Source organism: Pseudoliparis swirei, chromosome 14, assembly GCF_029220125.1.
Source record: "Pseudoliparis swirei isolate HS2019 ecotype Mariana Trench chromosome 14, NWPU_hadal_v1, whole genome shotgun sequence".
In the NCBI taxonomy this organism is placed as follows: domain Eukaryota; kingdom Metazoa; phylum Chordata; class Actinopteri; order Perciformes; family Liparidae; genus Pseudoliparis; species Pseudoliparis swirei.
This window is the reverse complement of record NC_079401.1, coordinates 11,542,520-11,563,353: the sequence shown is the minus strand read 5'-3', so window position 1 is coordinate 11,563,353 and position 20,834 is coordinate 11,542,520. Positions and strand designations below refer to the sequence as shown.

Below are 20,834 nucleotides of genomic sequence, written 5' to 3'. Positions count from 1 at the left end.
GGTCCCTCCCCTGGTCTTGGTCCTAGTCCCTCCCCTGGTCCTGGTCTCTCCCTTGGTCTTGGTCCTGGTCCCTCCCCTGGTCTTGGTCCTGGTCCCTCCCCTGATCCTGGTCTCTCCCCTGATCTTGGTCCTTGTCCCTCATCTGATCCTGGTCCTAGTCCCTCCCCTGGTCCTGGTCTCTCCCCTGATCTTGGTCCTAGTCCCTCCCCTGGTCCTGGTCCCTCCCCATGTCTTGGTCCTAGTCCCTCCCCTGATCCTGGTCTCTCCCCTGATCTTGGTCCTGGTCCCTCCCCTGATCCTGGTCTCTCCCCTGATCCTGGTCTCTCCCCTGATCTTGGTCCCTCCCCTGGTCCCTCCCCTGATCCTGGTCTCTCCCCTGATCTTGGTCCTGGTCCCTCCCCTGATCCTGGTCCCTCCCCTGGACTCTCCCCTGGTCCTGGTCCCTCCCCTGGTCTTGGTCCTGGTCCCTCCCCTGATCCTGGTCCCTCCCCTGGTCTCTCCCCTGGTCCTGGTCCCTCCCCTGGTCTTGGTCCTGGTCCCTCCCCTGATCCTGGTCTCTCCCCTGATCCTGGTCCCTCCCCTGGTCTCTCCCCTGATCCTGGTCCTAGTCCCTCCCCTGGTCCTGGTCTCTCCCCTGATCCCGGTCCTGGTCCCTCACCTGGTCCCTCACCTGGTCCCTCCCCTGGTCCCTTCCCTGATCCTGGTCTCTCCCCTGATCTTGGTCCCTCCCCTGGTCTCTCCCCTGATCCTGGTCCTAGTCCCTCCCCTGGTCCTGGTCTCTCCCCTGATCCCGGTCCTGGTCCCTCACCTGGTCCCTCACCTGGTCCCTCCCCTGGTCCCTTCCCTGATCCTGGTCCCTTCCCTGATCCTGGTCTCTCCCCTGATCTTGGTCCTGGTTCCTTCCCTGATCCTGGTCCCTCCCCTGGTCTCTCCCCTGATCCTGGTCCTAGTCCCTCCCCTGGTCCTGGTCTCTCCCCTGATCCCGGTCCTGGTCCCTCACCTGGTCCCTCACCTGGTCCCTCCCCTGGTCCCTCCCCTGATCCTGGTCTCTCCCCTGATCTTGGTCCTGGTCTCTCCCCTGATCCTGGTCCCTCCCCTGGTCTCTCCCCTGATCCTGGTCCTAGTCCCTCCCCTGGTCCTGGTCTCTCCCCTGATCCCGGTCCTGGTCCCTCACCTGGTCCCTCACCTGGTCCCTCCCCTGGTCCTGGTCCCTCACCTGGTCCCTCACCTGGTCCTGGTCCCTCACCTGGTCCCTCCCCTGATCCTGGTCTCTCCCCTGATCCTGGTCTCTCCCCTGATCTTGGTCCCTCCCCTGGTCCCTCCCCTGATCCTGGTCTCTCCCCTGATCTTGGTCCCTCCCCTGGTCCCTCCCCTGATCCTGGTCCCTCCCCTGGTCCTGGTCCCTCACCTGGTCCCTCCCCTGATCCTGGTCCCTCCCCTGGTCCTGGTCCCTCACCTGGTCCCTCCCCTGGTCTTGGTCCTGGTCCCTCCCCTGATCCTGGTCTCTCCCCTGATCTTGGTCCCTCCCCTGGTCCCTTCCCTGATCCTGGTCTCTCCCCTGATCTTGGTCCTGGTTCCTTCCCTGATCCTGGTCTCTCCCCTGATCTTGGTCCTGGTCCCTTCCCTGATCCTGGTCTCTCCCCTGATCTTGGTCCTGGTTCCTTCCCTGATCCTGGTCTCTCCCCTGATCTTGGTCCTGGTCTCTCCCCTGATCTTGGTCCTGGTCCCTCCCCTGATCCTGGTCTCTCCCCTGATCTTGGTCCTGGTCCCTTCCCTGATCCTGGTCTCTCCCCTGATCTTGGTCCTGGTCTCTCCCCTGATCCTGGTCCTAGTCCCTCCCCTGGTCCTGGTCTCTCCCCTGATCCCGGTCCTGGTCCCTCACCTGGTCCTGGTCCTAGTCCCTCCCCTGGTCCTGGTCTCTCCCCTGATCCCGGTCCTGGTCCCTCACCTGGTCCCTCCCCTGGTCCTGGTCCCTCACCTGGTCCCTCACCTGGTCCTGGTCCCTCACCTGGTCCCTCACCTGGTCCTGGTCCCTCACCTGAGGTCGTGAAAGATAATTCATTCGTGGGCCGGATGTGGCCCGCGGGCCGGGAGTTTGACCCATGTGATAGAGACTGTATGTTCCGTCAGGGCCCTCTCAGCCTTCTCTGAAGGCCGAATCATAATTACAAAGTTAAAGCTGTTTTATAATTAATAAATAAATAATAAATAAAATAAATTATTTTCTTAATTTTGATTTATTATCATCTTATTCTCTTATTGTCTTCCTCTGTTGCTTCTCTTCCACCCGGCTGGCTGCTTCCAGACCAATTTATTTTAACGGGAGCTTTTGTCCAATCACATGTCAGCTCCACGTCTCTCTGGAAGCAGCTCGTCAGGCGGCAGCAGGGCGTCCAGGACGAAGGATGATCCTCTGTTTCTTCGTTTCATTCAAAATACGGAATACTGAAATAACGTGTTTTCTTCGTTTCCGTTTGTAACCAAAAACTGAAAAATGGAAGATCGCTTCCGTATTCCGTTTCTGTCATCAGAGTGACCCCTCAGAGTGACCTCTCAGAGTGACCTCTCAGAGTGACCCCTCAGAGTGACCCCTCAGAGTGACCTCTCAGACTGACCTCTCAGACTGACCTCTCAGTGTGACCTCTCAGAGTTGGACCAACCATCACGGCACTGTCTCATAAACATGAAGTTACCATCCACTAACACTGGTATGAAGAAGCCTGCTTTTGGTATACATTTGATTCATTTGACCTGACATCACAAAAGGTCAAAGGTTACAATTAGTTTTATTTATATCTCTGTACTGGTCTAGTTAGACCTTAGTGCTGATAGAGGACTCCTCTCTGTACTGGTCTAGTTAGACCTTAGTCCTGATAGAGGACTCCTCTCTGTCCTGGTCTTGTTAGACCTTAGTGCTGATAGAGGACTCCTCTCTGTACTGGTCTAGTTAGACCTTAGTGCTGATAGAGGACTCCTCTCTGTCCTGGTCTTGTTAGACCTTAGTCCTGATAGAGGACTCCTCTCTGGACTGGTCTTGTTAGACCTTAGTCCTGATAGAGGACTCCTCTCTGTCCTGGTCTTGTTAGACCTTAGTGCTGATAGAGGACTCCTCTCTGTACTGGTCTTGTTAGACCTTAGTGCTGATAGAGGACTCATCTCTGTACTGGTCTTGTTAGACCTTAGTGCTGATAGAGGACTCATCTCTGTACTGGTCTAGTTAGACCTTAGTGCTGATAGAGGACTCATCTCTGTACTGGTCTTGTTAGACCTTAGTCCTGATAGAGGACTCCTCTCTGTCCTGGTCTTGTTAGACCTTAGTGCTGATAGAGGACTCCTCTCTGTACTGGTCTAGTTAGACCTTAGTGCTGATAGAGGACTCCTCTCTGTCCTGGTCTTGTTAGACCTTAGTCCTGATAGAGGACTCCTCTCTGGACTGGTCTTGTTAGACCTTAGTCCTGATAGAGGACTCCTCTCTGTCCTGGTCTTGTTAGACCTTAGTGCTGATAGAGGACTCCTCTCTGTACTGGTCTTGTTAGACCTTAGTGCTGATAGAGGACTCCTCTCTGTACTGGTCTAGTTAGACCTTAGTGCTGATAGAGGACTCATCTCTGTACTGGTCTTGTTAGACCTTAGTGCTGATAGAGGACTCCTCTCTGTACTGGTCTTGTTAGACCTTAGTGCTGCATTCGACACCATTGACCATGACATCCTGTTACAGAGACTGGAGCAGTCGATTGGCATTTCAGGCACGGCACTAAGTTGGTTTAAATCCTATTTATCAGATCGATCTCAGTTTGTATTTGTAAACGATGACGCCTCGATAACCACCAACGTTAGTCACGGAGTTCCACAAGGTTCTGTGCTTGGACCAATTTTATTTACCTTATACATGCTTCCTTTGGGCAATATTATCAGGAAACACTCCATAAACTTTCATTGTTATGCAGATGATACTCAACTATATCTATCGATAAAACCAGAGGAGAGCAACCAACTCGGTAAAATTCAAGCATGTCTTAAAGACATAAAAACATGGATGACCTGCAACTTCTTGATGTTAAACTCAGACAAAACAACCAAAGTTATTTTACCCTGAGCACCTGAGAGATCAATGATCTGGTGATGTGGATTCTGTAGAGGCATTGCTCTAGCATCCAACACCATGTAAAGAACCTCTGTTCTCTTTGATCGGGTCCTTTAATCCACGTGAAGAACATCTCAAGGACTGCATTCTTTCATCTACGTTTAAACAACCAGGCACGTCTCAAAAAGATGCAGAACAATTGGTTCACGCGTTCGTTACTTAGAGACTGGATTACTGCAACTCCTCTCTACCTCCATCTGATGGATCGTGGAGGTCTCCATCGTGGAATATGCCTACTATGAACTATTCCTACACTCTGTCATATTCATTGTGTTGTTACTGTGTTTTAATTTGTGTGTAATGATTCCTTCTGGTCACATGACATCTATTGCATCTGTCCATCCTGGAGAGGGATCCTTCTCTGTTCTCTCCTCCAGGTTTCTTACCTTTTTTCCCCCTGAAGGGTTATTTGGGAGTTTTTCCTGATCCGATGTGAGGTCAAAGGTCAAAGGTCAGGGATGTCTATGTGTACAAATTGTAAAGCACTCTGAGACACATTTGTAATTTGTGAAATTGGGCTATACAAATAAACTTAATTGAATTGAATTACCTGTTGCTCTAAGCTAAACAAGGTCATGACCTGTTACTCAGAGCTGAATATGGCTATGCAGAGATATAGGCAACAACGCCAACAATCACTTGACAACTATAAACTATGTGAGACATGTTAGAGATGTGAGAGGAGCTGTGCTCTCCATGTTTCTGATACAATAACTCATGGAGTCAACTCCAAAAAACATGTTCACACAACACAGAGCTCCATCCTTCTGGAGACCAGAGGACTACATGATGATGATGATGATGATGATGATGTGATGTAGTCAGAGGGCCAAGACACTGACAGCAGAGTCACAACCGAACAGGTCACATGTTGATGGTTACAGGTGAAGCATCAGGTGGTGTGACTGAAGAGAGGTTCACTGAAGGCTGCTTAATGAGAATAAACCAGCTGTCTCTTTATGTTTCAATGGTCAGTATGTATGGCCTGGTGGTCATCGTATCCTCACTCCTCCATGTAGGAATGTCTAGTTCCAAAATGACACAAATTAAACAAGTAAATACATGATGAATACAACCATGCTGGAAATGAACCACGAACATTAAATATCAGAGGAAATAAACGGCATGACATACCTATGTATCAATAACCTAGTATTACATACAGGTGTACTGCCGCCTGGTGGTATGGGTGAACTCTTTACTCTGCGGTGTTCGCCCAAGAAACAGCAAAATGAGGTGGAATATAAATATGATAACATCAACAACTCTGACTGACACATTACTTTGATTCATCTATATTAGGAACTGTGTTGCATTAAACAATGCAACGATTAAGTGACAAGTTGATGCAACGATTAAGTGACAAGTTGATGCAACGATTAAGTGACAAGTTGATGCAACGATTAAGTGAAAAGGTGATTCTTGCTGTGTACATGAATATTACACTTCGTGTCGTCACTAATGTCGTTAAAATATCCAGGTTTAATTATTTATATTGACTCATTAATATTCTTCTAACGTGACCCTGCTATGTGTTTGCATCATAGAACACTGTAAATACGAATATATGTCTCACTGGCCGGGCCCGGGAGGCCCCCGAGAGGCCCCTGAGAGGCCCCTGAGAGGAGTAGTCCAGGTCCTCGGAGCTGCAGCTAGAACGCAATGCATTGTGGGACGTAAGTTAACGGCGAAGTCAAGATGGCTGTGAACCTCAGGCAGAGCGAAGAGCTGCTGCAGCAAGGCCGCGAGCCCCGCGCTGAATAAAGGAGCCGCCGGTTCAGACTGTGACGGTTGACTCAACCCGCGGAGGACTCGGGACCACAGAGAGCAGCACAGCGGAGCACCGAGGAGCACCGAGGAGCACCGAGGCCGACGAGGAGCAGGACTGTGAGTGCGCCGCCACAGGCCGAGACCGGCCCGCGGGAGGAGCGCATAGGAGGGGAGAGAGCCGGGGCTGCTAGCAGGAGCGCGCCTCCCGCTAGCTAGCTCCTCCTGCTAGCTAACAGGAGCACTCCTTCCGCTAGCTAGCTCCCTGCGGCTGTCGCCCTGTTGTGTAGCCAGCCGCGGTGTTAGCAAGGGGCTCGCGCTCTATGACGGAGACGAGGCTCGCGCTACATGACAGAGACGGGGCTCGCGCTACATGACAGAGACGGGGCTCGCGCTACATGACGGAGACGAGGCTCGCGCTACATGACAGAGACGGGGCTCGCGCTACATGACAGAGACGGGGCTCGCGCTACATGATAGAGACGGGGCTCGCGCTAGATGACAGAGACGGGGCTCGCGCTACATGACAGAGACGGGGCTCGCGCTACATGACAGAGACGGGGCTCGCGCTACATGACAGAGACGGGGCTCGCGCTACATGACAGAGACGGGGCTCGCGCTACATGACAGAGACGGGGCTCGCGCTAGATGACAGAGACGGGGCTCGCGCTACATGACAGAGACGGGGCTCGCGCTACATGACAAAGACGGGGCTCGCGCTACATGACAGAGACGGGGCTCGCGCTACATGACAGAGACGGGGCTCGCGCTACATGACAAAGACGGGGCTCGCGCTACATGATAGAGACGGGGCTCGCGCTACATGATAGAGACGGGGCTCGCGCTACATGACAAAGACGGGGCTCGCGCTACATGACAGAGACGGGGCTCGCGCTAGATGACAGAGACGGGGCTCGCGCTACATGACAGAGACGGGGCTCGCGCTACATGACAGAGACGGGGCTCGCGCTACATGACAGAGACGGGGCTCGCGCTACATGACAGAGACGGGGCTCGCGCTACATGACAAAGACGGGGCTCGCGCTACATGATAGAGACGGGGCTCGCGCTACATGATAGAGACGGGGCTCGCGCTACATGACAGAGACGAGGCTCGGGCTTGAGCAGTGGTCCCCAAACTGCGGCCCGGATCCGGCCCGCCTCCACATGTGGCCCGGCCCCCTGAACAATACCAGAGACGCGTTCCGATTTATTATTTTGTTCACCCGGCCCGCTGCCGTTGAGATTGCAGTGAGACGCGGAGAAAATGTGAAGTGGTGCTCTTCTTCACAATAAAACATCTTTGATGGACGTGTCGCGTCTCGGCCAATCAGCGTTCAGATGTCCACAGCGTTTGGGAAGTTAGGTTAGCTTGAATGTTAGTCCGCTACATCTGCTGCTGTCACGCTGCACGGTGTAGCGATGCTAACAAAGTACCCGTACGTTAAAAACGATGTGATGTAGTATATTTTTAGTTTCGATACTTAATTAAAAGAGCGATCAAAGAGCACGCGCTGCTCCGCTCGGTTAAATGCTGTCTGCGCGCGCAGCGCTCAGCCGTAATGCGCGCACACAGGTGAGCACATTCTCACCTCACACTAGCACTTTTTGTCGTGTGAAATGGAGCCAAACTTTAGAACGCTTCTGCCTAGTTGCCATGTTTGCTGCAGTCTGAAGAAGAAACTAAAGAAGTTCGCGCATGCGCAACGCCACAGAGGACCGTTAAAGAACCGTTAAAGAATTTGGCTGACGATCCCAAACAATCGGTTCACTGGGAACCGGTTCTAAAACAGAACCGGTTCTCGATGCCCATCCCTAGTGTCACGGTGGTGTGTGACGTGTTGTGTCACGGTGGTGTGTGACGGTGGTGTGTCACGGTGGTGTGTGACGGTGTTGTGTCACGGTGGTGTGTGACGGTGTTGTGTCACGGTGTTGTGTGACGGTGTTGTGTGACGGTGTTGTGTCACGGTGGTGTGTGACGGTGGTGTGTGACGGTGTTGTGTCACGGTGTTGTGTGACGGTGTTGTGTGACGGTGTTGTGTCACGGTGGTGTGTGACGGTGTTGTGTCACGGTGGTGTGTGACGGTGTTGTGTCACGGTGGTGTGTGACGGTGTTGTGTCACGGTGGTGTGTGACGGTTGTGTCACAGTGTTGTGTGACAGTGGTGTGTAACAGTGTTGTGTCACGGTGGTGTGACGTGTGTACAGTGGTGTCACGGTGTGTCACGGTGGTGTGACGGTGTTGTGTCACGGTGTGTGTCACGGTGGTGTGTCACGGTGTTGTGTCACAGTGGTGTGTACGGTGTTGTATCACGGTGGTGTGTCACGGTGTTGTGTCACGGTGGTGTGTGACGGTGTTGTGTCACGGTGTGTGTACGGTGTTGTGTCACGGTGGTGTGACGGTGGTAAACACGGTGTGTGACCGTGCTGTCTCACGGTGGTGTGTCACGGTGGTGTGACGGTGTTGTGTCACGGTGGTGTGTGACAGTGGTGTGTCACGGTGGTGTGTAGCAGTGTTGTCACGGTGTTGTGTCACGGTGGTGTGTGTGTCACGGTGTTGTGTCACAGTGGTGTGTGTGTGTCACGGTGTTGTGTGACGGTGGTGTGTGACGGTGTTGTGTCACGGTGGTGTGTGACGGTGTTGTGTCACGGTGGTGTGTGACGATGTTGTGTGACGGTGGTGTGTGACGTGTTGTGTGACGGTGTTGTGTCACGGTGTTGTGTCACGGTGGTGTGTACGTGTGTACGGTGTTGTCACGGTGTGCAGTGTTGTGTCACGGTGGTGTGTGACGGTGGTGTGTCACGGTGTTGTGTCACGGTGGTGTGTGACGGTGGTGTGTCACGGTGTTGTGTGACGGTGTTGTGTGACGGTGTTGTGTCACGGTGGTGTGTGTCACGGTGTTGTGTGACGGTGTTGTGTCACGGTGGTGTGTGACGGTGTTGTGTCACGGTGTTGTGTCACGGTGTTGTCACGATGGTGTGTGACGGTGTTGTGTCACGGTGTTGTGTGACAGTGGTGTGTCACGGTGGTGTGATCAGTGGCGGCTGGTGAATTTTGGGGGGGGGGGCGCAGTTGGGCGACGCCGTTTAAATATCACTCAACAATGAGAAGGAAAGAGGTTTTGAGTAGAATATTGTAAAAAACAAAGCTTTATTTAAAGAACACAGCGTGCTCAACACGGTCCAACAACAACTATCAACACACTGTGACTTTAGCATGAGAGGTTCAGAGCAGCTTTAAGGAACATGGGGTTGGGTTTCAGAGGTTTGCAGAATAAAAGAGTTTCACCCTCACATGAAAGAGGTTCAGAGCAGAATAGAGTCAGAAAGATCACATGTTACATTGGGTGACAGAGCAGACCCACTACTGTAAAGACAAGTAGCTCCTCTCTTTAAAGTGGTCAAACTTCTCCATAACTCTCTGGTTAAAGTCAATCATGTCTGTAACCTGCTTCATTATTCTGGAGGGAATGTGTCTGTTTTTCAGAAGTTCTTCGTTGTGTTTCGATGCCAGTTCGGTCTCCTTCTGCTGCTCTGCTCTGCAAACAGGGTTAGCTTCATGCTGTTAGCTAGTTAGCTCCATGCTGTTAGCTAGATGCTGCGTTAACATTGGTGCTTTACACTTGTCTGCAGCTCTTTAGATCCCTCCCCCCGTTGTAGTCCAGAGAGTTTCAGTCCCAGGACTTTGGAACGACAGACAGGGGAAACTAAACAGCATTACTCACTGAGCCTCCAGCTAACAGCTCCGTTAGCTACCTGCTCGCGTAGCTCCGTGGAGCTCTCTGGCTGAGGGAACATACCGGTCTCTGATTGGCCGAATAGTCCAGTCACGTGACATAATAAAACGATGTCATTGGCCAGAGCGCACATTTGTGCCCCAAGATTCACGTTTCATCCTCCAATGAGAAGCCGTCCTTGCCGAAACGACCGTGAAATGTTTGCTCGCTGCCGCACACACACGTTTGGCCGGCGCCTGTAAAGGGGGCGGGGCTTCTCTCCGTGAGGATGAGTGGCGATATATTATTTATGTCACATTAACTTAAGTGGTTGTTGACAGGCTGACTGTCTCCCACACACATTTAGCGCGTCAACACGGTATATTTACTATTTAAATGATTTGGTATATAATGTTTTTTGACAGTATATATTTTTTTTTCATCTCAAAATTGTAAGAGGGGCGGTGCCCTAACGCCCTCTATGGACGCACCGCCACTGGTTGTGACGGTGTTGTGACGGTGTTGTCTGTTTTTCCTCCAGAGAACACGAGGTGCCTGGCAGAGAAACCCCGAAGCAAGCCGAATGTAAGTCGAGCCTTTCTCTTTGTGTGTGAGCCTGTGTGTCTGTACCGTGTTATAAGCCCTGCTGACGTGTTATAAACCCTGCTGACGTGTTGTTACGGTGTTATAAGCCCTGCTGACGTGTTGTTACCGTGTTATAAGCCCTGCTGACGTGTTATAAACCCTGCTGACGTGTTGTTACCGTGTTATAAACCCTGCTGACGTGTTGTTACGGTGTTATAAACCCTGCTGACGTGTTGTTACGGTGTTATAAACCCTGCTGACGTGTTGTTACCGTGTTATAAGCCCTGCTGACGTGTTATAAACCCTGCTGACGTGTTGTTACCGTGTTATAAGCCCTGCTGACGTGTTGTTACCGTGTTATAAGCCCTGCTGACGTGTTGTTACCGTGTTATAAACCCTGCTGACGTGTTGTTACCGTGTTATAAGCCCTGCTGACGTGTTGGTACCGTGTTATAAGCCCTGCTGACGTGTTGTTACCGTGTTAATGATGACATGAATCTGCCTCCTGAACACAGGAAGCGAGCAGCTGCCAAACATCTAATCGAGCGCTATTACCACCAGTTAACCGAGGGCTGTGGGAATGGGTCCTGCTCCAACCCGCGGTGCGCCTCGTCAGCCGGCTGCACTCGCATGGACAACAACGCCGCGGCCGTCAAAGCCCTGGACCTCTACAAGGTCAACGCACAACTATGTGACCCCCACCCCTCAAAGAAAGTCACAGCCTCGGCCTACCCGGAGAGCAACAGGGACCGGAAGTCCAACCGCAAAGATGTCCACTCTGTACGGGACAGTTTCAGAGGTGAGTAAATGCCACTCGGCAGAATATGCCTGGAGAGTTTCATCAGAACGTTTTCTAACAGTGACATATTTAACTCGTAGATGTAAATTACCTGACGGAGGACAAAGTGTATGAGATCTTGGCCGTCTGTGGGGAGAAGGAAGACTACTCCCCTCTGATCCGGGTCTTGGGGCGGGTGTTCTCCAGTGCTGAGGGCCTGGTGCAGAGCTTCCGGAGGTCCAAGCCTCACACCAAAGAGGAACTCAAGTCCCTCCAAGGGAAGGACGAGGACAAGGACGAGGATGAGAAGGAGGCCGCTGCCTGCTCCGCCATGGAGGAGGAGGACTCCCCGCCCTCCTCTTCATCCTCAAGACTCGGAGAGGGCTCCTCGGGGGACACCGAGGTCCAGAAGCTGGGCCCCGACGAGGTGTCGGTGGACATCGAAGCCGTGCGGCGGGTCTACGAGCGCCTGCTGTCCAATGAGAAGATAGAAGCCGCCTTCCTGAATGCGCTGGTCTACCTCTCGCCCAACGTGGAGTGCGACCTGACCTACCACAACGTGTATTCACGAGACCTGAACTACCTGAACCTGTTTGTCATCGTCATGGAGAACAGCAACCTCCACAGCCCGGAATACCTGGAGATCGCCCTGCCGCAGTTCTGCAAGGCCATGAGCAAACTGCCCCTGAGCGCTCTGGCCAAACTGGCCCGCTTGTGGTCGCACTACGGCGCCGAGCAGATCCGCCGCATGGTGGAGACCTTCCAGCAGCTCGTCACCTACAAGGTGATCAGCAACGAGTTCAGCAGCCGCAACCTGGTGAACGACGACGACGCGGTGGTGGCGGCCAGCAGGTGCTTGAAGATCGTCTACTACGCCAACGTGCTGGGCGGCGACCTGGACACGGAGCACAACGAGGACGAGGACGAGGAGCCCGAGTCCAGCGAGCTCACCCTGCAGGAGCTGCTGGGCGAGGAGCGGCGCAGCAAGAAGGGCCCTCGGGTGGACCCGCTGGAGACGGAGCTGGGCATCCACACCAACGACTGCCGGCAGCCGCTCATCGCCTTCCAGGAGTTCATCAACGAGCCTCTGAACGAGGTGCTGGAGATGGACAAGGACTACACCTTCTTCAAGGTGGAAACGGAGAACAAGTTCTCCTTCATGACCTGCCCCTTCATCCTGAACGCCGTTACCAAGAACCTGGGCCTGTACTACGACAACCGCATCCGCATGTACAGCGAGCGGCGCATCACGGTGCTCTACAGCCTGGTGCAGGGCCAGCAGCTCAACCCCTACCTGAGGCTCAAAGTGAGGAGGGACCACATCATCGACGACGCGCTGGTCAGGGTACGTGCAGACGCTGCTCGAACCACGGCTCAGCCACGGGGGATGACGGGTTCTCATCTCTGGAGACGATGGATAATCCATGTTCTCTCCTGTCCACCTGGAGACGATGGATAATCCATGTTCTCTCATGTCCAGCTGGAGATGATGGATAATCCATGTTCTCTCATGTCCAGCTGGAGATGATGGATATTCCATGTTCTCTCCTGTCCACCTGGAGATGATGGATAATCCATGTTCTCTCATGTCAAGCTGGAGATGATGGATAATCCATGTTCTCTCGTGTCTACCTGGAGATGATGGATAATCCATGTTCTCTCGTGTCTACCTGGAGATGATGGATAATCCATGTTCTCTCATGTCCAGCTGGAGATGATGGATAATCCATGTTCTCTCGTGTCTACCTGGAGATGATGGATAATCCATGTTCTCTCATGTCCAGCTGGAGATGATGGATAATCCATGTTCTCTCCTGTCCACCTGGAGATGATGGATAATCCATGTTATCTCCTGTCCACCTGGAGATGATGGATAATCCATGTTATCTCCTGTCCACCTGGAGATGATGGATAATCCATGTTATCTCATGTCCACCTGGAGATGATGGATAATCCATGTTATCTCATGTCCAGCTGGAGATGATGGATAATCCATGTTCTCTCCTGTCCACCTGGAGACGATGGATAATCCATGTTCTCTCCTGTCCACCTGGAGATGATGGATAATCCATGTTCTCTCATGTCCAGCTGGAGATGATGGATAATCCATGTTCTCTCGTGTCTACCTGGAGATGATGGATAATCCATGTTCTCTCCTGTCCACCTGGAGATGATGGATAATCCATGTTATCTCCTGTCCACCTGGAGATGATGGATAATCCATGTTCTCTCCTGTCCACCTGGAGATGATGGATAATCCATGTTATCTCATGTCCAGCTGGAGATGATGGATAATCCATGTTCTCTCCTGTCCACCTGGAGACGATGGATAATCCATGTTCTCTCCTGTCCACCTGGAGATGATGGATAATCCATGTTCTCTCCTGTCCACCTGGAGATGATGGATAATCCATGTTCTCTCATGTCCAGCTGGAGATGATGGATAATCCATGTTCTCTCGTGTCTACCTGGAGATGATGGATAATCCATGTTCTCTCCTGTCCACCTGGAGATGATGGATAATCCATGTTATCTCCTGTCCACCTGGAGATGATGGATAATCCATGTTCTCTCCTGTCCACCTGGAGATGATGGATAATCCATGTTCTCTCATGTCCACCTGGAGATGATGGATAATCCATGTTCTCTCGTGTCTACCTGGAGATGATGGATAATCCATGTTCTCTCGTGTCCAGCTGGAGATGATCGCCATGGAGAACCCTGCCGACCTGAAGAAGCAGCTGTATGTGGAGTTTGAAGGAGAGCAAGGCGTTGATGAAGGAGGCGTCTCCAAAGAGTTCTTCCAGCTGGTGGTGGAGGAGATCTTCAACCCCGATATCGGTGAGAAACACAGAAGAGGGCCAACGAGTCCTCAGGTCTCTTCAGGTTCACTCGTCTTTCTGTGGGCTTTTTAAACTTTGCTATTGGACATTTGAGCTCTAGGTTGTTGTTTGTTATATATATATATAGCTCTATAATCTGTTTAATTGTCACTGTATTATTCCAAAAACACGTAGTGTTGAACTCACCAGTGATTGTTGAGATCTGTGGACTCAAGGAGATGTTAGTCATGTGACTGCTCTACATCAGCTCTAGAGGAGCATGCGGCTGCATGTCATGTGACTGCTCTACATCTGCTCTAGAGGAGCATGAGGCTGCATGTCATGTGACTGCTCTACGTCAGCTCTAGAGGAGCATGCGGCTGCATGTCATGTGACTGCTCTACATCTGCTCTAGAGGAGCATGTGACTGCTCTACATCTGCTCTAGAGGAGCATGTGGCTGCATGTCATGTGACTGCTCTACATCTGCTCTAGAGGAGCATGCGTCTGCATGTCATGTGACTGCTCTACATCTGCTCTAGAGGAGCATGCGGCTGCATGTCATGTGACTGCTCTACATCTGCTCTAGAGGAGCATGCGGCTGCATGTCATGTGACTGCTCTACATCTGCTCTAGAGGAGCATGCGGCTGCATGTCATGTGACTGCTCTACATCTGCTCTAGAGGAGCATGCGGCTGCATGTCATGTGACTGCTCTACATCTGCTCTAGAGGAGCATGTGGCTGCATGTCATGTGACTGCTCTACATCTGCTCTAGAGGAGCATGATGCTGCATGTCATGTGACTGCTCTACATCTGCTCTAGAGGAGCATGCGGCTGCATGTCATGTGACTGCTCTACATCTGCTCTAGAGGAGCATGCGGCTGCATGTCATGTGACTGCTCTACATCTGCTCTAGAGGAGCATGCGGCTGCATGTCATGTGACTGCTCTACATCTGCTCTAGAGGAGCATGCGGCTGCATGTCATGTGACTGCTCTACATCTGCTCTAGATGAGCATGCGGCTGCATGTCATATGACTGCTCTACATCTGCTCTAGAGGAGCATGCGGCTGCATGTCATATGACTGCTCTACATCTGCTCTAGAGGAGCATGCGGCTGCATGTCATGTGACTGCTCTACATCTGCTCTAGAGGAGCATGCGGCTGCATGTCATGTGACTGCTCTACATCTGCTCTAGAGGAGCATGCGGCTGCATGTCATGTGACTGCTCTAGAGGAGCATGCGGCTGCATGTCATGTGACTGCTCTACATCTGCTCTAGAGGAGCTACGTTATTATAATGACTAATACTGTGTACATTTCCTCGCATAACAGTGAGGATTTGGGTTGTATGAAATAAAATGAAAGTAACTAAAGTTCAGACATTAGAAGTTGTCGCTGTAGAGCGCCCCTCCTGATTGGCCGATCACAGATGATGTCATGGTCCAGAGCCTGAACCTCTTCTCCTCCTCAGGCATGTTCTCGTACGACGCGCACACCCAGCTGTTCTGGTTCAACTCGTCCTCGCTGGAGAACGAGGGCCAGTACACGCTGATCGGCATCGTCCTGGGGCTCGCCATCTACAACAACTGCATCCTGGACGTGCACTTCCCCATGGTGGTCTACAGGAAGCTCATGGGCAAGAAGGGCACCTTCAGGGACCTGGCCGACGCCAACCCGGTAACGAGCTTCTCCTCCTGGAGCGCCACGTGTTCCTCTGCCGAGTCACTCTAACCCTGACCTGTGTGTGAAGGTTCTGTTCCAGAGTCTGAGGGAGCTGCAGGACTACGAGGGCAACGTGGAGGAGGACATGATGATCACCTTCCAGATCTCACACACGGACCTGTTCGGGAACCCGCTCACGCACGACCTCAGGGAGAACGGGGACCAGATCCCCGTCACCAATGACAACAGAAAGGTCAACAGACTTGTGTTGTTTATGTCCATGCTTGGGTTCGTGTCTGTCTCCAGTGAATGAACCTGTCTGAGGGGCCATGAGGCTAACATGCTGTGTGTGTCCAGGAGTTCGTGGCTCAGTATGCCGAGTACATGCTGAACAAAAGTGTGGAGAAACAGTTCAAGGCCTTCAGGAGAGGCTTCCACATGGTGACCAACGAGTCGCCCCTCAAGTACCTGTTCCGGCCCGAGGAGATCGAGCTGCTGATCTGCGGCAGCAGGGTGAGAGCCGTCGGCAGAGGGAGCGTGCAGAGTGGGTCGGCTCAGGGCCTCATCCCCGTGTCTCTTCTGCTCAGAACCTGGACTTCCTGGCCCTGGAGGAGACGACGGAATACGATGGCGGTTACACCAGAGACTCCCGCATCATTAAGTAAGAGCCGCGAGGGCCCGGAGGAGCGCTGGGGTCGGCTGGGGGTCCTGGTGCTGACGCCTCTTCGTGGTCCTCAGGGAGTTCTGGGAGACGCTGCACTTGTTCGGGGAGGAGCAGAAGCGTCTCTTCCTGCAGTTCACCACCGGCACCGACCGGGCGCCTGTGGGCGGGCTGGGCAAGCTGAAGATGATCATCGCCAAGAACGGGCCCGACACGGACAGGTGTCCATATTACACACACACACACACACACATGCAGTACACACATGCAGTACACACATGCAGTACACACATGCAGTACACACATGCAGGACACGCATGCATTACACGCATGCATTACACATGCATTACACACATGCATTACACGCATGCAGGACACACCTCCATTACACACATGCAGTACACACATGCAGTACACACATGCATTACACACATGCATTACACACATGCATTACACATGTATGCAGGACACCTCCATTACACATTACACACATGCAGTACACATGCATTACATGCAGTACACATGTACACATGCAGTACACATGACATGCATTACACATGTTACACATGCATGACATGCAGGACACACATGCAGGACACATGCATGACACATGCATTACACACATGCATTACACACATGCATTACACACATGCAGGACACACATGCAGGACACACATCCATTACACACATGCAGGACACATGCATTACACACATGCAGTAAACGCATGCATTACACACATGCAGGACACACATCCATTACACACATGCAGTACACACATGCAGGACACACATGCAGGACACACATGCATTACACACATGCAGGACACACATGCAGGACACACATCCATTACACACATGCAGGACACACATGCATTACACACATGCATTACACACATGCAGTACACACATGCATTACACACATGCAGGACACACATCCATTACACACATGCATTACACACATGCATTACACACATGCATTACACACATGCAGTACACACATGCAGTAAACACATGCAGGACACACATCCATTACACACATGCATTACACATGCAGGACACGCATGCAGGACACACCTCCATTACACACATGCATGACACGCATGCAGTACACGAATGCAGGACACACATGCATGACACGCATGCATTACACACATCCATTACACACATGCAGTACACGCATGCAGGACACACATGCAGGACACACATGCAGGACACACATGCAGGACACACATGCAGGACACACATGCAGGACACACATGCAGTACACACATGCATTACACACATGCAGTACACACATGCATTACACACATGCATTACACACATGCATTACACACATGCATTACACACATACAGTACACATGCAGGACACACATGCATTACACACACATGCAGGACACACATCCATTACACACATGCAGTACACACATGCAGGACACACATGCAGGACACACATGCAGGACACACATGCATGACACACATGCATTACACACATGCATTACACACATCCAGTACACACATGCAGGACACACACATGCAGGACACACATCCATTACACACATGCATTACACACACATCCAGTACACGCATGCAGGACACACATGCATTACACATGCATTACACACACATCCAGGACACACATGCAGGACACACATGCATTACATACACATGCATTACACACATGCAGGACACACATGCATTACACATGCATTACACACACATCCAGTACACACATCCATTAGACACATGCAGGACACACATGCAGGACACACATGCAGGACACACATGCATTACATACACATGCATTACATACACACATGCAGGACATGCATGCATTACACACATGCATTACACACACATGCAGGACACACACATGCAGTACACACATCCAGTACACACATGCAGGACACGCATGCAGTACACACATGCAGGACGCACATACAGGACACACATCCATTACACACATCCATTACACACATCCATTACACACATGCATTACACACACATCCTTTACACACATGCAGTACACACATGCGCACATGCATTTACAAGCATGCATACATCACTTCATGTTTAAGAGCTAATGTGTGTGTGTGTGCGTCCCCTCAGGTTACCGACCTCTCACACCTGCTTCAACGTGCTGCTGCTGCCGGAGTACAGCGACCGGGAGAAGCTGAAGGAGCGGCTGCTGAAGGCCGTGACCTACGCCAAAGGGTTCGGCATGCTGTGAGCGCCTCGGAGCCTGAGGCCTCCTCACACACCCAGAGGTGTAGAGCAGGTCCATGATGAAGAGGAGACGTACACACCCAGAGGTGTAGAGCAGGCCCATGATGAAGAGGAGACGTACACACCCAGAGGTGTAGAGCAGGTCCATGATGAAGAGGAGACGTACACACCCAGAGGTGTAGAGCAGGCCCATGATGAAGAGGAGACGTACACACCCAGAGGTGTAGAGCAGGCCCATGATGAAGAGGAGACGTACACACCCAGAGGTGTAGAGCAGGTCCATGATGAAGAGGAGACGTGGTTCCATCCTGATCAACTACACAGGCGTGAATGTTCAGCTCCCTGATTATTTATTTAAGCTTCAAATGGGTTATTTGTCAGTGTGAGGGTTCATCTGAAACATGTTCCCCAACGTGTCACGGTGGACCGGAGCTGCAGAACGTTTCGTGTTCCAGCATCTTTCCTTTGAGTCCCAAGTCCATCTTCATCACGCTGTTCACCAACTGTGACTTGGTCCACACGGCACATCCTGAAACAGCTGTTGTGTTGGGCCTCTGTTCCTGGGGGCGGGTTAGGGAGTGGGGGGGTGGACTAAGACCTTTCAGAGCTGTGTAAGTGCACTTAGACAGTCAGAATGTTTATTTATGATTGTCTGGAGCGTTTTATTTCATGTCTTCCTGTGTTGACGACTCTAAATAAAAACTGTCTTTATAACCGGTTGGAACTACGACGGCGTGTTGGGATCACATTCATGTCTCAGTAATCACGGCCTAGCGGGGTCTGTGTGACGGTCTGTGTGGGGGTCTGTGTGACGGTCTGTGGGGGGTCTATGTGACGGTCTGTGGGGGGTCTGACGGCCTGTGGAGGGTCTGTGTGACGGTCTGTGGGGGGTCTGTGTGATGGTCTGTGGAGGGTCTGTGTGACGGTCTGTGGGGGGTCTGTGTGACGGTCTGTGTGACAGTCCTTGGGGGGTCTGTGTGACGGTCTGTGGGGGTTCTTTGGGGAGGGCTGCACACACAGTGGTACTTCTTGGGGCTCTTGTTCCAAAGCTCCAGTGGAACATGAAGCCCTTGAGGTCCGCATGGAGGCCTCTGTCTCCAGGTTCAGGCGTGAGCACCTGATGGACCGTGAGAGCTGCGTCCTCAACAGAGCTTTGGTCGTGCGGCCGGTCGTTGGTCCCGTTGGCTCTGGAGTCGCTGGGAGACGGAAGCTCAACCCACAGTCATCGGCTGCTTCCTGTCCCCGGTACAGCAAGACTCCAGACCACAACCAGTCACAGGGTCCACTGGGAAGAGGTCAAAGGTCGTGAGCCAGGAGTCACCGTTATGTTCTAGCTCCATAACTGAGCTTCATGGTCCCTGAGGAGCTCAAAGGTCAGAGAACTCTGGTGGCGTTAAACCTCCTGAGAGGGAGGGTCTCTGGTTCTGGAGGTCCAGTTTGATCTAACTTCTGTGTTGGTGCTGCTCATGAGAACATGTGAAAGGTCAAAGGTCAACCTGGTCCGGGAAAGGACACGATTTCTAAAAGAGACGAACTGATGAACGTATCCAGTGTTGTGGAAACATAATAAAGACCACATCTTTTCAACTTGTGTCTCCTTTAAGTCCTTACACCTTTATGTATTAAACGACTGAGGAAGATTACACCTTTATGTATTAAACGACTGATGAAGATGAGGAAGAGTAAACCTTTATGTATTAAACGACTGATGAGGAAGATTCAAGATGTTTTATTTGTCACATACACACACAGGGTGTGCAGTGAAATGAAAGTGGCAATGCTCAGCAGGAATGTGCAAGGGCAACAAGTACACACTATTTACAATAAAAAACAACACAATATTTACAGTGTGTGTGTGTGTGTGTGTGTGTGTGTGTGTGCCTAAGAGGGGCAGTTGTGTGGGTCTATGTGGGGGTCCTGGTGAGGTCGGAGTTCACAATCCTGATGGCCTGAGGAAAGAAACTCCGTCTCAGTCTCTCTGTTCTTGCAGCGTGACTACGGAGGCGCCTGCCTGACCGCAGCAGCTGAAACAGTCTGTTGTTGGGGTGGTGAGGATCCTTCATGATCCTGCCGGCTCTGGTTCTGCACCTCCTGGTGTACAAGTCCTGCAGGGTGGGGAGTGTAGTTCCAATAGTGCGTTCAGCTGAACGCACTACTCTCTGCAGAGCCTTCCTGTCCTGAGCGGAGCAGTTGCCAAACCAGGCTGTGATGCTTCCTGTCAGGACGCTCTCTACAGCTCCAGAGTAGAAGGACTGAAGGATCCTCTGGGAAACTTTAAATTTCCTCAGCTGCCTGAGGTGGTAGAGGCGCTGCCTTGCCTTTCTCACCAGAGTGTCTGTGTTCGTTGACCATGTCAGATCCTCGGTGATGTGGACTCCCAGGTATTTATACCGCTCACCCTCTCCACAGTAGTCCCGTTAATCCCCAGTGGTGAGTACGTCCTCTGTTGTTGTACCCTCCTAAAGTCCACAATC

The 20,834-nt window shown here is 51.9% G+C and overlaps 1 protein-coding gene across 2 annotated transcripts; it reads left to right on the top strand.

Moving 5' to 3' along the window:
* The first annotated feature begins 5,828 nt into the window (after positions 1-5,828).
* Positions 5,829-19,090, top strand: LOC130204633 (ubiquitin-protein ligase E3A-like). 2 transcript variants are annotated; one of them, XM_056431481.1, is made up of 11 exons: positions 5,829-6,031; positions 10,168-10,211; positions 10,727-11,010; positions 11,091-12,334; positions 13,686-13,830; positions 15,286-15,491; positions 15,565-15,729; positions 15,834-15,989; positions 16,064-16,137; positions 16,215-16,358; positions 18,244-19,090. In XM_056431481.1, coding segments are annotated over exons 2-11 (2,541 nt in total). In that variant the 5' UTR covers positions 5,829-6,031; positions 10,168-10,209; the 3' UTR covers positions 18,365-19,090. The 2 variants fall into 2 exon arrangements, with proteins under 2 accessions (XP_056287456.1, XP_056287457.1); XM_056431482.1 differs by lacking the exon at positions 5,829-6,031 and adding an exon at positions 9,290-9,460.
* The last annotated feature ends 1,744 nt before the right edge of the window (positions 19,091-20,834 follow it).

Excerpts from the sequence above, each read along its gene's own strand:
- LOC130204633 (XM_056431481.1), top strand. Across the intron at positions 13,831-15,285 it reads GATCTTCAACCCCGATATCG|GCATGTTCTCGTACGACGCG; the intron begins GTGAGAAACACA and ends TCTCCTCCTCAG. Across the intron at positions 15,730-15,833 it reads TCACCAATGACAACAGAAAG|GAGTTCGTGGCTCAGTATGC; the intron begins GTCAACAGACTT and ends GTGTGTGTCCAG.